General features: G+C 43.6%; 1 protein-coding gene across 2 annotated transcripts in view; it reads right to left on the bottom strand.

The window, feature by feature from the left end:
- Window positions 1–2,749: 2,749 nt before the first annotated feature.
- The window catches only part of ube2h (ubiquitin-conjugating enzyme E2H), a 36,700-nt gene continuing 19,664 nt past the window's right edge, over window positions 2,750–19,785 (bottom strand). Inside the window, exons 2-7 of one of the 2 annotated variants that reach the window (XM_083758059.1) lie at window positions 10,738–10,814; window positions 8,850–8,924; window positions 8,690–8,729; window positions 7,943–7,995; window positions 3,325–3,453; window positions 2,750–2,952 (exon numbers count right to left, since the gene is read on the bottom strand). In XM_083758059.1, coding sequence (XP_083614185.1) covers window positions 2,828–2,952; window positions 3,325–3,453; window positions 7,943–7,995; window positions 8,690–8,729; window positions 8,850–8,924; window positions 10,738–10,814 — 499 coding nt within the window. In that variant the 3' untranslated portion in view covers window positions 2,750–2,827. Of the gene's footprint in view, window positions 2,953–3,324; window positions 3,454–7,942; window positions 7,996–8,689; window positions 8,730–8,849; window positions 8,925–9,272; window positions 9,319–10,737; window positions 10,815–19,785 lie in introns of those variants that run through there. The other variant, XM_083758060.1, reaches the window with a different exon arrangement.

The raw sequence follows: 19,785 nt of genomic DNA, 5'->3' as shown, positions 1-19,785 counted from the left end.
CAACACCACAGAATTTCTGTGCGAGAGAGGAAAGGCGTCTTGTTAAAAATAGCTGTGCCTAATTATTACTTTTTCTCTGTTCCGTACTTTAATTATCATAGCTTCATTTATTTTAATTTGCTTTTGGCATTTCTATCAACAGACACCTTCCCTTTACCACGATGAGGCACTGGACACACTGGTGGACGAGAGCAAGACTTTACAAAACAATGATCTCAACCCAACAATTTGGAGACGTGATTCTAAATCTAGTCTCTCCCACCTGTACTTGTATTACTGCGATCCATGAAGGTAGGAACATGGATCATTGTACGTACACATTTCAAGTTGGATTTCTTTAGGTAGTTTGAGCAGCAGTATTTAGCCTGCAAAAAGCAATACTGTGAGTGTTTAGGTTTTGAGCCTATGGATCTGTCTATCTGTCTGTCTGATGAAACAAACTCAATCAAAGGTTAAAACCTGATAAACACATTTGACAGTGACAGATCTGTGCATCCACATTTGACAGTGACAGATCTGTGCATCCAAAAGGTATATTTAAGAGCTTTTCAAAATTGGAGAAAAGCTACAGTCAACATTTTGCCACAAGTGCAGGCGTGACGACTTGATGCTGCATTTCTACGGACTCTCCTCCTGCCAGGTCACATTTCAGAGGACCATTGTGGGTCCTTCTTTCACTCGTACTTTGTTATTTGATGTTTGTTCCGCCATTGACAAAATGTCGGCCTATTCATGACATTGATATTGAAGTATGGTGCCTCTCAAAACACCCTAAACACCTTGAAATAAAATGAAACATTAACCACACTTCATCAAAATGCTATTCTAAAGTTGGTGTTCTGGCTTACATTACATAATTCAGGTCCATTGTGCCAAAAATCTTCAAGTCGAATGTACGTAAATGCATGTGTCTTTCAATCATGAAAAGGCAAAATGTATGTACTTTGTCGAAAAATGGTGTGTCACATCGGAAAATGGCAGATCTACGCGATAGCTAGGCCTGTTACAATTATTACATAAATCACCTATCGATTTATGTAATAATCGTCGTAATCATTTCCATGTTGAAAAATGTTACAATTTAAAACCTTTTCAAACATAGAGCTTGTAGATCGGCTATTCCCAGCCACTATTAAAATATAATGTTATACATATGTCGGTTATGTGTCATTATGTGCCCTGTGCAACTTCAAATCCTAAAAGCCAAACAGAAATTGTATTTTTTATTCATATATCCTAGTGTTCAACACAATTAAATCAATTATTTGAGTGACAATTAATGGCCAGGTAGAATGTCATAACTGTGACAGCCCCATGCATTTTCGATGTGTGACACTGTCGCACAGTGGCGTATGAGTTAAGCGTTAGCCCCGAATCATCCAGACCTATCAATCGCTTCTTATCGGTTAAATGTTTCAATGGGCTACTGCATATGCATACACACCATTTTGGAAAGAACTTGGGCCACTTCCCTACTTCCTTCACAGGTGTTAAAGATGATACTAATGAAGGCTCTGTTCCTTACGGGTCCATCTGGTTCCATTTGTACACTCTCAAAGAGTTATGGGGGTCCTTGAAATGTGAAGAAAGTAGGAAGAGTCATTCTGTGTGCATATAGCCCATTCTTACATTGTAACAGAGACGGGAGCGTGTCGTCCCGACGGTCCCGGAAATGATGACTTTGTCTGAATGCTTCCCCAGGGCCTGTGATTGGTTGGCTGCTGAGTGAGCGCTCTTGCTAACGTTGGTTTCATGTAAACAAACACACTTTGAACAGCATCGTCAAGCAGCCAAATCCCAACAAACAAGACATCATTATGGTTTTGAGGCGAGCGAGCGGATATGAAATATGACCCTAGACGTGAATATGAAAAATGAGCAGGTCATTAAAGGGGGCTGGATCCAGGCTACTGCTGCATGCACGCATACGAACGAACACACACAAGCGCGCGCACACACACACACACACACACACACACACACACACACACACACACACACACACACACACACACACACACACACACACACACACACACACACACACACACACACACACACACACACACACACACACACACACACACACACACACACCTTAAAGGGAGGGGCGGAGAACAGTGACAGCAACATTTGGGGCAAAGAACAGACTGGGGGCAGGGCGGCGGTGGGGGTCATATACACCAAATGATAAAGATATCCATAAAAATCCTTGTTTAGTAGTAGTAGTAATAATAATCATCATAATAATCATAATAAAAAAAAAGAAAAAAGAAATCATCTTGTTTAAATATGAATATAAGTATGTTTTTCTCATGGTTAGGAAATCAAATATAGTCTCTGTGGGGAGCGGGGGGGGGGGGGGGGGGCTGTACTATACTGGAGCAATGGTTCTCAATCTGTAGGTCGAGACCCCCAGCGGGGCTCCCAAGATGACAGTGAAGTGACAATTTAAAGACTTTTAAGCCCTTTTTACTACCTGAAGAAAAGAAAAAAGACCATTTCTCAAGTAATCAACAAACTATACTATACTATAAAAAACGGGTTAAACATTGGTGCAGGAGGCGGGAATTGGAAAAATAGCCGATCTATGAGCTTGTAGATCAGCTATTTTCACAATATTTATCTGCGGAATAGAGTCAAATACCTGTAATGCCTCAACTCCTACAATTCCAAGTGCTTGTCAGGGTGGGGGGGGTCCCGGTTAAAATTATATATATATTTTTTTTGGGGGGGGGGGGGGGGGGGGGGGGTCGCGGTCTGTCTGAAAAGGTTGAGAACCACTGGAAGAGGAGGAGGGAAAGGGGGGGGGGGGGATCTCCCATCACTACAACTCCATGTCCTGGGCCTCGTCCTCTGAGAAGTCTGACATGGAGCTTTCTGACGAGGAGTCGCCTGCTCCTTCCTCCTGCTCCTTCAGAGCCTCCTCCGTTGCATATTTCTGGATGTACTCTGTGACAGAGAAAGAGAGAGAATAAGAGAGACAGAACACACAAAAAGAGAGATCGAGGGATTTGCAGCAGGTAAGATAGAACTGCAGACATTGTTGGAGAACAAAGATGTACTAGGTTGATTTAATGCATTTTAATTTGACTTATAGGTCTTCATAAAATTATTATTTACGTATGTATGGACTATACATTTTAATGTAAAATGTCTTGTCTTTATGTATCATTTTTATACATGGATTAGTTGTGTTTTAGGACACAGCTAATCCTAATAAGGTGACAATAAAGAACAACTAAACTCTCTCTCTCAAATGTTGTGAGTTAATATGGAGATAAGGTTTCTGGCCGGTCCAATAAGTGACCGGCAGTACCTTACCTTTAATTTTCTGTTTGTACTCCTCTGGTCGGTGGAGGTACATGGCGGCTGCGTCTCCATTAAGGGGGTCGATGGGGTTGGGGTACGCCAGCAGCTGCGGCAGAAACGACTCAAAGATGTTGGTCAGATCTGTGGAGTGGGACGAACACAACATCATGACATTACAACCTGAATTAGCCTGTCGGTCTTGTCTGTCTACTGTAGACAACGTAATGAAGCCACCGTAATATTCCGTAGTTGATTAGCAAAAACAAAGAATGCATGGACCTCGTGTGATGGGGTATATCAAAAAATCAAATGGCTGGAGTGAACTTTTACATTTAACTTTTACACTTAACCTGACAGAGTTAATACATTTGTGTTACAGTCAGTCACCACGCTGATGTGGATGATGTAATCAAACGACTGAGCCTGCACGGATAAATCTGCCAAATGAACACTGATTAAGTGCAGCCACGAAACCCGCCATGATCGATTTACACAGATGCCAATCATGGAGGAGGGAGTGGGTGGGGTGGGGTGGGGTGGGGTGCATAGCGTCAGAATGCATAGCATACTCACACTGCATCCAGACATAAAAGTGAAATCCTCAGGCTTAATAGCCTCAACCAGAGGAATGACTCCACTAATCCATTTCACTAAGAGAACCTGTGATGCTGATCTCATCCACCGGGTGTCACTGTGGGCTCCATTAAAGTAGCATAAATAAACATCCTTTGTGTTGCCATGTTTAGGTGATTTCATCAATAAGAGGGAAAAAAAAACAATAAGAGGAAAAAAACAATCCACATAATGCTTCAGTGATGAGCTTGTTTTCTCTGTCGGGGGCTTCCACTCCTGACTTCTGTTCTTTAAAGTCAAAGTCCACATTGATTGACATTCTACAAACACAAGCAGAGAGATTAGCCCCTCAGAACTGGCACTTGCCGAGGAGGACAAAAGATAGATCTTTTTTTACGCAACGTGGAGCTTTGGCGTAAGACAAGAGCCATGGATTCACACACCAGTGCAACATGTTTCGATTGTTGGCAAGTTGGCAACGTTATATTATTATTTATTCATTAGCTTGTATTTGAATCTCCATAATGATGGAATAGGTGCAGCATAGGCATATCTGTGTTTGTTTGTGACTGTTGTTACCCCCCCACTGCAGAAACAAATTCCCGGAAGGATATTTGAAGTTCAAAGTTACAATGTTGCCATGTTTTTCGGCTGCCTTGTACAGTATGTCAATGGAAATGGAGTGTGTGCGTACGTAATCATCTCTCTCTCTCTCTCTCTCTCTCTCTCTCTCTCTCTCTGTAAAATGTTTCCTGACCTTGCTGGCTCAGAGTATTAGCTCATTAGTGTTGATGGGAGGCAGACTACTAAGAGGATTAGGGCCACTACTGTATGTGTCCACAGGACATGAACAGGGGCCACACACAGTGATACAGAGGTCTACAGGACACTAGCAGGGGCCACACACACAGTGATACAGAGGTCTACAGGACACTAGCAGGGGCCACACACAGTGATACAGAGGTCTATAGGACACTAGCAGGGGCCACACACAGTGATACAGAGACCTATAGGACACTAGCAGGGGCCACACACAGTGATACAGAGACCTATAGGACACTAGCAGGGGCCACACAGTGATACAGAGGTCTATAGTACACTAGCAGGGGCCACACACAGTGATACAGAGGTCTATAGTACACTAGCAGGGGCCACACAGTGATACAGAGGCCTATAGGACACTAGCAGGGGCCACACAGTGATACAGAGGCCTATAGGACACTAGCAGGGGCCACACAGTGATACAGAGGTCTATAGGACACTAGCAGGGGCCACACAGTGATACAGAGGTCTATAGGACACTAGCAGGGGCCACACAGTGATACAGAGGTCTATAGGACACTAGCAGGGGCCACACAGTGATACAGAGGTCTATAGGACACTAGCAGGGGCCACACAGTGATACAGAGGCCTATAGGACACTAGCAGGGGCCACACAGTGATACAGAGGTCTATAGGACACTAGCAGGGGCCACACAGTGATACAGAGACCTATAGGACACTAGCAGGGGCCACACACAGTGATACAGAGGTCTATAGGACACTAGCAGGGGCCACACAGTGATACAGAGGTCTACAGGACACTAGCAGGGGCCACACACAGTGATACAGAGGTCTATAGGACACTAGCAGGGGCCACACAGTGATACAGAGGCCTATAGGACACTAGCAGGGGCCACACAGTGATACAGAGGTCTATAGGACACTAGCAGGGGCCACACAGTGATACAGAGGTCTATAGGACACTAGCAGGGGCCACACAGTGATACAGAGGCCTATAGGACACTAGTAGGGGCCACACAGTGATACAGAGGCCTATAGGACACTAGCAGGGGCCACACAGTGATACAGAAACCTATAGGACACTAGCAGGGGCCACACAGTGATACAGAGGTCTATAGGACACTAGCAGGGGCCACACAGTGATACAGAGACCTATAGGACACTAGCAGGGGCCACACACAGTGATACAGAGGTCTATAGGACACTATCAGGGGCCACACAGTGATACAGAGGACTATAGGACACTAGCAGGGGCCACACAGTGATACAGAGGTCTATAGGACACTAGCAGGGGCCACACAGTGATACAGAGGTCTATAGGACACTAGCAGGGGCCACACAGTGATACAGAGGTCTATAGGACACTAGCAGGGGCCACACAGTGATACAGAGACCTATAGGACACTAGCAGGGGCCACACAGTGATACAGAGGCCTATAGGACACTAGCAGGGGCCACACAGTGATACAGAGGTCTATAGGACACTAGCAGGGGCCACACAGTGATACAGAGACCTATAGGACACTAGCAGGGGCCACACAGTGATACAGAGGTCTATAGTACACTAGCAGGGGCCACACAGTGATAAAGAGGCCTATAGGACACTAGCAGGGGCCACACAGTGATACAGAGGTCTATAGGACACTAGCAGGGGCCACACAGTGATACAGAGGTCTATAGGACACTAGCAGGGGCCACACAGTGATACAGAGGTCTATAGTACACTAGCAGGGGCCACACAGTGATACAGAGGTCTATAGTACACTAGCAGGGGCCACACAGTGATACAGAGGTCTATAGGACACTAGCAGGGGCCACACACAGTGATACAGAGGTCTATAGGACACTAGCAGGGGCCACACAGTGATACAGAAACCTATAGGACACTAGCAGGGGCCACACAGTGATACAGAGGTCTATAGGACACTAGCAGGGGCCACACAGTGATACAGAGGTCTATAGTACACTAGCAGGGGCCACACAGTGATACAGAGGTCTATAGTACACTAGCAGGGGCCACACAGTGATACAGAGGTCTATAGTACACTAGCAGGGGCCACACACAGTGATACAGAGACCTATAGGACACTAGCAGGGGCCACACAGTGATACAGAGACCTATAGGACACTAGCAGGGGCCACACACAGTGATACAGAAACCTATAGGACACTAGCAGGGGCCACACACAGTGATACAGAGGTCTATAGGACACTAGCAGGGGCCACACAGTGATACAGAGGACTATAGGACACTAGCAGGGGCCACACAGTGATACAGAGGTCTACAGGACACTAGCAGGGGCCACACAGTGATACAGAGGTCTATAGGACACTAGCAGGGGCCACACACAGTGATACAGAGGTCTATAGGACACTAGCAGGGGCCACACAGTGATACAGAGGTCTACAGGACACTAGCAGGGGCCACACAGTGATACAGAGGTCTATAGGACACTAGCAGGGGCCACACAGTGATACAGAGGTCTATAGTACACTAGCAGGGGCCACACAGTGATACAGAGGTCTATAGGACACTAGCAGGGGCCACACAGTGATACAGAGACCTATAGGACACTAGCAGGGGCCACACAGTGATACAGAGGTCTATAGGACACTAGCAGGGGCCACACAGTGATACAGAGGTCTATAGGACACTAGCAGGGGCCACACAGTGATACAGAGGTCTATAGTACACTAGCAGGGGCCACACAGTGATACAGAGGTCTATAGGACACTAGCAGGGGCCACACAGTGATACAGAGGTCTATAGGACACTAGCAGGGGCCACACAGTGATACAGAGGTCTATAGGACACTAGCAGGGGCCACACAGTGATACAGAGACCTATAGGACACTAGCAGGGGCCACACAGTGATACAGAGACCTATAGGACACTAGCAGGGGCCACACAGTGATACAGAGACCTATAGGACACTAGCAGGGGCCACACAGTGATACAGAGGTCTATAGTACACTAGCAGGGGCCACACACAGTGATACAGAGGTCTATAGGACACTAGCAGGGGCCACACAGTGATACAGAGACCTATAGGACACTAGCAGGGGCCACACAGTGATACAGAGACCTATAGGACACTAGCAGGGGCCACACAGTGATACAGAGACCTATAGGACACTAGCAGGGGCCACACAGTGATACAGAGGCCTATAGGACACTAGCAGGGGCCACACACATAGTATAGGACACTAACAGGCGCGCGTGCGCGCGCACACACACACACACACACACACACACACACACACACACACTCACCATAAAGGGCTGTCCATGTCTGGTTGATAACATCTAAACACACTGTCCCTGACCTGGAGATGGAAGAGAGACTGGAGTTAGCAGATCACTGGGGGGGGGGGGGTGGATTATAGTGTGTGTGTGTGTCTGTATGCCTTTAAAGCATAGTGACAGCAGATATGTGATTTCTCTGCGTGGTCAAAATAAGCATGGGCACGGGCGCGCGTGCACACACACACACACACACACACACACACACACACACACACACACACACACACGGTGAAGTGGAGGTCAGGTCATTTGGCTTTAGAATCATCGCATTGCAGCAGTAAAGCTGTATAGCAGATTATGATCACATTCATGTTCAGTGGTGCCCTACATCCCACAATGCATTGCACTGTTTAATCTAAAGGGGAAATACAAACTAATAAAAACAACTGGATATTTTTCTCAACATTGAGGACAATATTACATGTGTTGGTTTGGGTTTGTGACTGTAGTCATAATATTTACTCCATCATACAATAGTATTGCATGGCAGAAACAGCCAATCGGCTATTTTCGTGATTCCAATTTGAATTTGGATTAAAAAATAAGGGTATAAAAAGGCCAGGTTTGACCATACCAACAGCCTACCGTTCTAACAAGTTGTCAACACATGGGTATATATGCAGTCACAATAATAAAAACATTTGCATGACTGCAAAAACCCAACAAAATATTTCAATGCACAGACATCAAAATGAATGACTGTTATCAACTTACGCTTCATCAATGTTGGGATGGAAAATCTTATTCATGAATCCTGCAAAAGAAAGAGAAAATTACAGATAAAGGGAAAAAAGGGGGGGAGAAAAAGGAGAGATTGTACTGAAACCAACACAGGCTTGTAATCCTGAGTTCTAAAGCTATTCCCATTGCCTACCTATTGATGGTGATTTGAAAGGGTATTTGTCTGGGAGGTCTACTCGCACCTTCCACACGCCCCCCTCGTATGGTGCTGAGAGAGAGACAGAGAGAGTGTGAGAGAAATAGGGCGACAAAGAGAAACAGTATGTTGATTCTTCAGGAGATCAGAGTGACTTTTTATTCACCGAAATATCATGAACTCCAGTGGATTTAACCCCTTAAACCCCAGCACCCGTATACTTTTGCAGTAAATAGCAGATCGACAAGCTCACAACGCGTTGCGAGCTTGTCAATCGGCTCGGCTATTTTCAGTGAACATATTTAGGGCCCCATGTTGCGCGGCTCCTTGTCCGTTATGCCTAAACTTAACAGGCATCTTTTACAAATTTGAAAACTTTTTATTATTATTACTTTAGTTAAAAAAAAAAAGAAAAGTCACCTAGTATCAAGCCCTGAGGGACTCCGGGTCGACCAAGTATGGGGTTCAAGTGGTTAAAGCCTGCAAGGTGTTATTCTCTACTGCTGGGATCCAACACCACCTGTTCTCTCTGCTTCCATTTCGATTCCGTTCTGATTCCATGCAATACAATGTATTTCAGCCCAGGGCTCTACAGAGTTCTTTACCTCCAAATCATTAAATTTGTGTCATACAGTAGTTACAGTATAGTGATATCAAAGAAGAAAATGTGTGTGCTTGCTGCATGTTGTGTGTGTGTGTGTGTGTGTGTACGTGTGCGTTACTCTCCCAGAATAGCTGTGTGTAACTGGAGCCTGATGTTCCGTATTGGAACTGAATAGCACACATGGACATTAACACACCGACACTTGCTAGGGCAGCACGTGCACGCATGCACGCGCACACACTCACACGTATGTAACTGTGTGTAGTACGCACGCAAAGTATTTGATGGAATACTTTATTGACACATAGAAAACACTATAGCATTACTGTTTTACCCCATTTAGGCCTGCGGCCGTTCTAAAATGAATTCTAAAAGTTTCTGAAAAAAACATTTATTCAAAGAAATATATTGCCTGTCGGGGGGGAAACCTCATCCAAAACTGTTACTTTTCAGGATTCAAATTCCAAAATAGCCAAACGGGTGGCTCCAGGTCTCAAAATGCCCTGGGGGCTTGTTTGCAGTACGGAGTTAGATTTGAAAAAGGTTGATGGTGTGACTCTTTCTCTATTTCATGGCTGTGTGATTGTGAACAAGGCTGGCGTTTTGTGTGCCAGATGCTCTCTGAATGCCAGTTAGAAGAAGTATTTCCTGTTGAGGACAGCCGAGGGACTGGTTTCAGTCTGATGTGCTAGGCTAGATGTGAAGCATGCAGGGCTGTTATTTGGGGTCCCATGGAGCGATCATGGCAGTTGCCAGCCCCTAGCGTTCACATTTTAACCCCACATTCGTTCACATTTTATGCGGTGTCCCTAAAGTGAAAAAGCTACAAGCTTATATAGATCTATTTTTCGCTCTCCATCGCACGACAAAGTATATAGTGGTTAAGCATTTAGACTTACACTGGTTTCAGTATGTCATGCATGTGTTGTGTAGACTGTAGACTATAGCATTGGTTCCCAAATTGGGGGTTGGCAGTTGGCACTCCAAGGGAGTGAACCACAGTGGATCTAAAGCTCACAACGCCTCACAGTGAGAGGCGTTGTGAGGCTATTTTCACAATATTTCTAATTTCTATATCTGTGGAACTGAGTCAAACTAAATGTATTACCTAGAATTCCAAGTGCTTGCCAGGGTGGGGGGTCCCCAGTTCAAATTTTGGGGTCGCTCGCTGAAAGGTTTGGGAAACCTTGGTGTAGAGTAACATGACCTTATGGTCACTAATTCGACGTTAACCGGTGCATTAGGCTCCTGTGTTAGTGTGTTGAAATCAAAATTACTTACTTCCTTGTGGTCCGAAAACCTTGACTACAAATTCATTGAGTCCGCTGAGGATGGTGACTTCATGTTTGCTCTCGATGCTGTTTTGCCTGTTAAGGGAAATGGCCATTTGGCTTCATGTAGGCGTTGTGAGGCTATTTTCACAATATTTCTGTGGAACTGAGTCAAACTAAATGTATTACCTAGAATTCCAAGTGCTTGCCAGGGTGGGGGGTCCCCAGTTCAAATGTGATTATTTTTGGGGTCGCTCGCTGAAAGGTTTGGGAAACCTTGGTGTAGAGTAACATGACCTTATGGTCACTAATTTAGGTCAGATTCAACGTTAACCGGTGCATTAGGCTCCTGCGTTGAAATCAAAATGACTTACTTCCTTGTGGTCCGAAAAATCTGACTACAAATTAATTGAGTCCGCTGAGGATGGTGACTTCATGTTTGCTCTCGATGCTGTTTTGGCTTGTTAAGGGAAATGGCCATTGCTTCATGTGCACCAACAAATGCACACACAGGCAAATAGAGATATTTGCTTTAATCCATGAGTGCTACATGTCAATTCTCTATATATTATATTTAATTATTATTATTAATAATAATAATAATAATAATAATAATCTCCCGACTGGCGTTAATTAAAAGATAGAAGCCTGTTATGATGAGCCTGTTCTTTCAGACACCATCCTACTATAAATGCGCCACGTCTCTGCATGCGTGCGCATTTGGGTGTATGGTTGTAATGCACGTAACTCGAGAACCGTTTGCCTCACCGACTTCATATCAGAGTGAGTCGGACCCACAGTTCACCAGAACTCCCACAAAAGGCCAGTGGGCCAAATCAGCCTAAATCCCCTCACCTGTGCAATTTCCAGCCTCTGCCTCAGCCAATTGATTGCCATGGCAACCCCACACCTGACAATTGATTAGCCTACTTAAAGGGGAATTTCTTCCTAACCCTTTTTTTTACAAAAGTAAGTGGATAATATGTATATTATTGACCCAAAAATAAAACATATGCAAAAATAAATAAAAATATAGGGCACTGGTCCTTTAAGAAAAGTGTAGAAGGGGTCTAACGTCAGCACGCGTAGTCCAGGAAGAATGCAGCAACAACACTGCATGGACTAACCTGTCACATCATCTAGAACAGATTCAAAGTTTCAAAGTTCTAGCGTTTGACCCACATGGACGGTAAATCCGCTAATTCGTTATGAAAGGCTCGGCATGTTTTTTTTTTTTTTTTTTTTTTCAATGACGAATGGATACGTGTCTCCATATACGGTAAGAAAACAGCTTGTGCGAAACTCCCCTTTAACCACAGTCACAGTCAGCCAGTTTGCCCTCTTCACACACAGGCAGATACAGAGATCTACATGTGGGACACAGACAGGGTGATGTGACAAGTTGACAACGGGTATTATTAGGTTCCCAAGTTGCATCGTTTTCAAGTAGGCCGGTAGCCGACGTACAGGTCTAGTCCACACGAATTTCTCAACCTTTCTCCCTCCCCATTCGGGAGCAGAAAGTCACCAGTCTGTCCAGACGAGAGATCATTCAGCTGGCCAGGAGAGCCAGCCATCAGCTGATCAGATCCTCCAACATTGCCTTTGAAAGTTCTATACCACATACACGTGTACAGTTCACACACACCCACACACACAAGAGAAGAGTCTGTGACTTGATAAGAGTGTGATGATCATGTTCCTTCCTTCTGCTATTCTAGACAAGGAGCCAGCACACTTGCACACAACCAAATACGTACCAGTGGTGAAAAGTAACTAAGTACATTTACTTAAGCACTGTACTTGAGTAAAATCTTGAGGTATTTGTACTTTACTAATGCCAATTTCCAATTATTTTACTTCTACTGCACTACTTCTCGGCAACAAATATTGAACATTTACAGATATGAAAAGCTACCTTGACCTTTAAAAAAAATAAGTTATACTTAAGAAAATAGCAGAAAGATCTGCAAGTTTAAGTTAAGCTTCCACTTACTTCATGCTGCATTGTAAACATTTATCTCAAATAATTGCGATTAGACAATTATGTAATATTGTGACAAGTACAGTCTGCAATGTGAGAGTGAGTATTAGACAGTAATAATATCACTTGGATGGCTCATGACGCAGACAACGCATTCTGGTATAGGGTGCAAGAATCTTGTGATTTAAAAAAACGAATTACTTGATCCAGCTTTTTATGGATTTAGCCACGTTCACCTATGAACACACGTTCACACATAAAAGGTAAATAGTCTGTTTGATAAGGGTCTGGGTAATAGACACACACATCAGCTACTCTCTAAGTAAGTCTAAGTAAGTATAAGCCTGAGGGAGACATGAGGATCAAGTGCAATATATTTCATAGAACATTGGTCTCTACTCTATATACAGCCAAGGACACACTGCTTGTCGTCTAGGCTACTGCATCAGCAGTAGTAAAGAGCCGCAGTAGTAAAGAGACAGTTATGATCGATCAGCGAATATTCCAACTCGGACGCTAATACAAAAGCAGAATGATTAAAGTGGTTTTCAGTTCTCTGTCTCTCTCTCTAAACACCTCGGCTCCACCCGCCATCGACAATACAAGCGTCACCATCAACATGTCCAAACGCTGGATGTAAATTCACCTGAAAATCAGTGTCAATTCACACTTAGGGGTCCTGCCCGCATAACATCCATTGCATGTATGCTCATACTGATCCGGAAATTCCATTCTTTCATACTGTACATACATCCCCTCTGTTTGAACTTTGGAAAACCTCCATAATACAGTGCATGTCTGAAAGTGGCTTTTGTGATGAAAATGTCCTGCTTTGTGTCAAAATGATTCAAAAGTGATTCACCTAGGGGCACGGTGGCACAGTTGGTCCCGCTGGGGACGCTGTGGGCACTGGCGGCGTGTTCCCTCCTCCGCGTCATCAGTGCCCATACCCGAGGCGGGGGTTGGCGAAAGGGCCTTTCTGTGTGGAGTTTGCATGTTCTCCCCGTGTCCCCTAGGGTAGATACCCTCACAAAAACATGCTGTAATCCTGGTCTCTAAAACTACCTCCCCCTGGCCAGCCGGGGCGCCTGATGGAGGGGAAAGGAACTGGTCGGAATAACGTGTCCCTTCCACGCGCTACGTCCGGCCGGGGAAATTCCCCTCTGTCAGGTGAAAAGAAGCAGCTTGGATTCCTCATGCATAGAAGGAGGCATGAGGTCAGTCCGCTGCCCCCCCAGGTTGGCAGAGGAAGTGTAGCGCCCAGGATTACATTAGATAATTGGCACTGGGTGAAAAGAAAACTGGGTTACAAAATCGTGGGATAAAATTTAAAGAAAAGAAAAAAAAGTGATTCAGCTGAAAATACCTAGACAGAAATACCTAGACAAAAGGCTCTGGAGGATTTGCATTCTCTCCTGCACTTCTGCTATATGGCAGAACAGATGCTTATCCATGTCACAAGATGGGTGAATAACTCAAGTCTGCATTTTTCCACCATTCTTGGCCACTTCCAGTTATAAGACACTATTTACAATAATTACCGCATAAATCAGGGATTCATCATATATACTGTACAATTTTATTTGGAAAACTCACGGTCAAAACACACATTAAAAGTTGAGATGTACTGATAGAACCTTTTTCAACTTCATTCATCACCCAGAAATGATCCTCCAGCGTACATGTGATCAGAGGAGACAAAAAGAACAGGAAAAAAGACAAAGTGAGATAGCATAAGTGAGCTTGTGTAAAGAAACAAGATAGAAAGAATCACCAAATTAAACCGTAAATGTCGTTAAAACACTGAAACAAAATAGTGTTGCCATTTGCCAAGCGAGTATTCCACATCAAAACTATTCATAAAGTTGATGCCTTTATTCGCCGTGAATAATCAACCTTGCTCCTTGTTAAAATGGCTAAAGCAAAATGTAAATACATGTATAGCCTTAACAAGAGATGAGACCCACACAGACACTGGGATTTTCACACAGAGAATGCCTGCAAACAGCAATTTTACTTCTTGCTCCACCTGCACATGGAGGTCCACCATTGTTTTTAGACTTGATCTCGTCACTCCAGTTTGCGCTAAATCCAGTCTACTAGAGAAGAGGGAGTTACGCTACGTAATCGTCTCGTGGAAACATCATGTCAGGAAACTCCAGGATTCAAATTAAAAATAAATAGCCAAAGTAGCCGATCGACAAGCTTGATATTCGGATCTGCTACTTTTGATGCTTTTCTGTGACGCAGAAACCCCCCACAAAAAGTTGGTCAATCAAATAAAACTTTATTTATATAGCACATTTCCAACGACCAAGGTCAAACCAAAGTGCATCACATCATAGAGCATCCTAATATAAAAATGCACCACATTTCTACTGTGTACGTGTGTAAGTACGTCTGCAATCCACATAACCCGAGAACCATTCGCCCCACCAACACACGTGTTCCACACCACCACAGGGAGTGCAGTGCTTGGTGTCAAGTCCGTTGGATCGAAAGCCTCACAAAAGCCACTGCCCGGGCTCTGGACAGGGCCCCTGCCCAGCCTCTGGACATCTCCATATATGGATCTGGCCTGTTCTGACATCAAAATGATGTTCTGACATCTGCATATAATACTCCATATTTGGGCATGCCTGACAAATAACTCCATATGGAGTTATTTGGAGGACTGTCGTGACATGGTCATGCCTATTTCTGCCCCGACAGCAACAATAACACCATGAGTGAGAGAGGTCCACTTCCTCACAGCTAGCAAATGGAAATACGTAATGTACAATAGACCTTTTGACTATAATCCATTGGGGACAAATAGCCCTTAGTAAACACCTGTAAAATATCCAATATATATATATATATATATAATATTTCTTACAAGCTTGAAATTATTTCGACACTGCATTAAAAAAACTTCTGGGAACGCCCTGGTACCCCCTCAAGGACCCCTGGGACTCCCCACACCCCACTTCGATCTTAAACGATTACGTTATATTATCTTTGCGTAATATACGTGTTGTGTGGATGTACTCTTGATACAAACAGCATGTACTGGCATAAAGAAAACATGCCTGTTGTGAAAAGGATATTTATAGGACAAACTAATGAATTATGAAACATGTAGAAAGATACACAGCGCAGGACGAAGTCAACAGTAGAACTGACTTCTCTATTCAGCCTGAGTGCGTGTGTGTGTGTGTGTATCCCATTAGCAGCAGCCATGACCCGCAAAAGGGTTAAATCAAACTGGAGGTTATTTTAAGCTCTGGCAGAGTCTGCAGAGGGCAGATTGAAGCCCACCACCCCCTGCTTCACTCAGGAAATGTGCGTGTGTGTGTGTGTGTGTGTGTGTGTGTGTGTGTATGTGTTGTCACAGAGAGGAGGAACTACTGTGCTCTGGGTCCTGTTTCAGTCAGGAAGACATTTTGAGGCCAACGTAAGACAATTCTTCGTAAGTAAGGAGTACTTTATTCAATTAGAAATGTGCCATCAAAAATCTCACATGCACACGTAAGCACACACATGCTTGAACATCCACGGGAGACAGCAAGCGGTCACTGGGAATGTGGCGGTTGGATGGACAATAAATTGGTCATCATATTTGGTATCGGCCGATGTTGGCCTTAAAATGCTATATATTTTTGGAATACAATTCAGTGTTTCTATGCCTTTTTCAGAAAGGACACAATTTTAACTTGTTTTCATACAGATATTCGACATCAGTAAATATCCGTTATCGACCATTACAGCAATGTTGACATCGGTTATCGGTATTGGCCATAAATGTCACATCTGTGCATCCCTAGTTAAAATGCTTTCACGTTCACAGCACTGCGCAAGACGCATATGGTACCCGGTCAAACCAAGACTTATACCACACGTAGCTTACATTTACTTCATAAATAAATAAATAGGCGCCCCAAAGGCTACTAGTTTACCTCATAATTATTCAGCTAAGCCCCAGGATAACTTCAGTTTGTCTGATAAGTATGAATAGTTATCAGTAGACTACTAGAGCAGCTGTGATTTTACTATAATTTGCGCACGCACGCACAGTTCTGCCCTCCATACTCTTGTCCTTCATATAAGGGCATCTGTATAGTACCTATAGGGACAAGGCTGGTGTGTGTGTGTGTGTGTGTGTGTGTCAGTCATTAATGGTGTTGAATCAGCAGTGGTCAAGCTGCATTATAACCGACACCGTCTACATTCACATTGGCATGAGGACCGTATACATGATTGCAGAAAAGAAAAGACGGCCTCTATCAATTGACACATTGAGAGCTTGTAGATCGGACATTTTTGCGGTGCAACTTCCTGACTATGGAATCCAAATGACCGAAATCAGTCGTGGCGTCTGAGAACTTTAATCCATGTGCGTAGTACAGTGATTCCCAAACATTGCAAATCCAGACATGCCTTGGGATTTTGTGACAACCACACAGGGACAATAGGTAGGTTTGGGATCCAGATCCGGATCCCGCATTAAGGAACGGACCGGAATCAGTTCCATCATCACATGTGGAACCATTTCCAGAACCAGTTCTATCATGCTGTCAGAGCTGCTATGTGGTCTTCACGTCTGCTATGCAATTACAATACTGGTGGTTCTCAAAACTTTTACATTTAAAAACTCCACCCTGTACCCTTACGGTTACGGGTCCATTCTGTTCCATTTGTACACTCTCGGGAGCTACAGACTCGTAAGGGTCCATTTAGACATTGTGACGCATTGTGAACTTGTATAGGTTTTAAAGTGCTTTTGTGTTAGTCGCTTCTTTTGGGCTTGTTTTCATAGACCTGGTTGCTCGTTTCTCAGTCCTCAGGCCGCCTGTGAAACTCAACGGTTTGATGGAGGTGACTGCAGGAGAGAGAGAAACAAACAGACCTACTGCTTGTCAAACGTGTGTGTGTGTGGGAACAGATTTTCACTGCGTGACAGAGTACAGACACTTCATTTTTGTAGAAGAGGCAAACCAATATTGTTTGTACCGTTTGCTTTAATTGAATAATTGAGTGAAAAACTGATTTGGCTGTGTTCTAAATTAAAGTGTTAGTGTTGATTACCGTGTATTAATCTAATTATAGTAAACTAATACTAAAAAGATAAAGATCAAGGGAAAAGAGACCTTTTTACAGTACAATAATGTATTGTACTGTATGTAATGTATACAAATAAACAGGCCAACGGCATAAACAATATTAGTTTGCCTCTTCTACGTGCCAAGCTGTCATTCTCTTGTATTATATCGTACTTGTATTATTTATTTATTTCCCACCACGGAGTAGCCTCGTAGCCTCGGTCCCATCCCATGCTTACTTATCTGCAAAAAGAAAACCTTGCGGCAGACTATCCAGCATGTAACCTCGCCTCACCAGGCTTTCCACCACCTCGGAGGAAAGCCTGGTCTCTGTTTCAAAAGTCTGTATGATCCGGTCGGGAGCTCTTCTACAAAAAATTAAAGTTACAAGTTACTGCCGCCTATTGACATTCTCTTGTACTGTATTATTTCCCACCACGGAGTACCCTTGTATCTCGGAGGACAGGCAAGACAGGCAGTGTCGGTAGGCCAATCAGAGGCAGGCGGGGCGTTACCATGTCTATGCTCGGACGTAGAAAGAAATCACGCATTTTCACTACATCGTGTACAGAAGTACGTAACATCGTGCGATTGTCAGACTTGCATTTGAAAACTGTAAAACAACTGAATTAAGACAATTTTGTCATAAAATGCCAGTTTGCATAAAGTTAACTTTAAAATTAATTTAGATAGCATGTTATGTACAGTTTCCTGGTATGCTTGGTTCATTTGTTGAACTGGCATCCTATAGTGTAGTTTGTAGTATAGTGTAGTCAATATTTGATTTGTATTATATTTTACATATTTACTATTTCTATGCATGTTTTCCTTGCTTACTCTCTTGATTATGAGCGTCTGATAAATGCATAAAATGTACATTGTAAAATTGTATCATTGCACTCTTTCTAGTGTCAATCTGTCTGTCGGGTGAATCCTTCCCTACACCTACTGTAGGATTAGCAGACTCATAATCTGTGGACAGCATTAGGTCAATCATATCCCTTTACGCACACATAATCTGATACACACAGCCTCACATCCAGATCCATGTCTCCTTGAAAAGCACCCATGATTTATTTAAAAACCTGAAGCCAGTGTTGCCAGATTTTGTGAGAGAAATAAACAACCAGGTCTAAGAAAAACAGCCCAAAAGAACCAACTATATAGGCCACAGGAGCATTTTGAACCTATATACACATTATGCTATTTGGAAATAGCCGAATTACAAGCTCACTGCTGTGCTATTTTCAAAAGAAAATCTTGAAGCAAAAACAAAAAGTCAAACATCTGAAAGATAAAAACACAAATGTGGCACCTAGAGGTGGACAGATAGATTCATTTGTGGGTCCCCGACATGAAAATGTTTGAGAACCACTGGTTTAAGCCACATTAGGAAACAAGCCCAAATAGTTCTACACTTTAGAAACGAGCCCAAAAACCCAATATTTTACAAGTCACTTTACAGAAAAACAAGGCAGCCAAAGTCGCTTAAGCAGACATGGCAACACTGACCGACGCATGACTCATGCTGCTCTCACGACTATACCCTTGTTTACATTGTGATTTACTGTAATCAAAACCTACCTCTCTCAAATATGCAGTTTGGTCTAAATAGGAGGACAAAAAGTGGTTGACAGTTAAACATGGGTGTTATTATTATGAGCCTATGAAAGGCTAATTAATTCTTTGTCAAATAAACAGTGGTTGTTTTTAGAATTAAGGTGTGTTGTTCCATCTACAAGACAAAATCTTTCCACAATGTGTGTGAACGAACATGATGGGAAATGTACAACTAGCCATATGCGTTCCTGCATAATTATGACATTGCGTCCAATTCCAGCCTGGATAAAGCTCATCTATAGCAGTTTGTTCTCAACCTGTTCAGGCCGAGCCCGGTACCCGAGAGCCTTGATGTATACTTTTGACGCAGAAATTGTGTTCTTTTCTTTTATGGGTGTGGTGTTTGCAGGCTGGTTTGGTTTCCCTTCTGGCC

Source organism: Protomyctophum parallelum, assembly GCF_964188405.1.
Source record: "Protomyctophum parallelum genome assembly, chromosome: 22".
Taxonomy (NCBI): Eukaryota; Metazoa; Chordata; class Actinopteri; order Myctophiformes; family Myctophidae; genus Protomyctophum; species Protomyctophum parallelum.
This window is presented reverse-complemented; position numbering and strand designations above follow the sequence as displayed.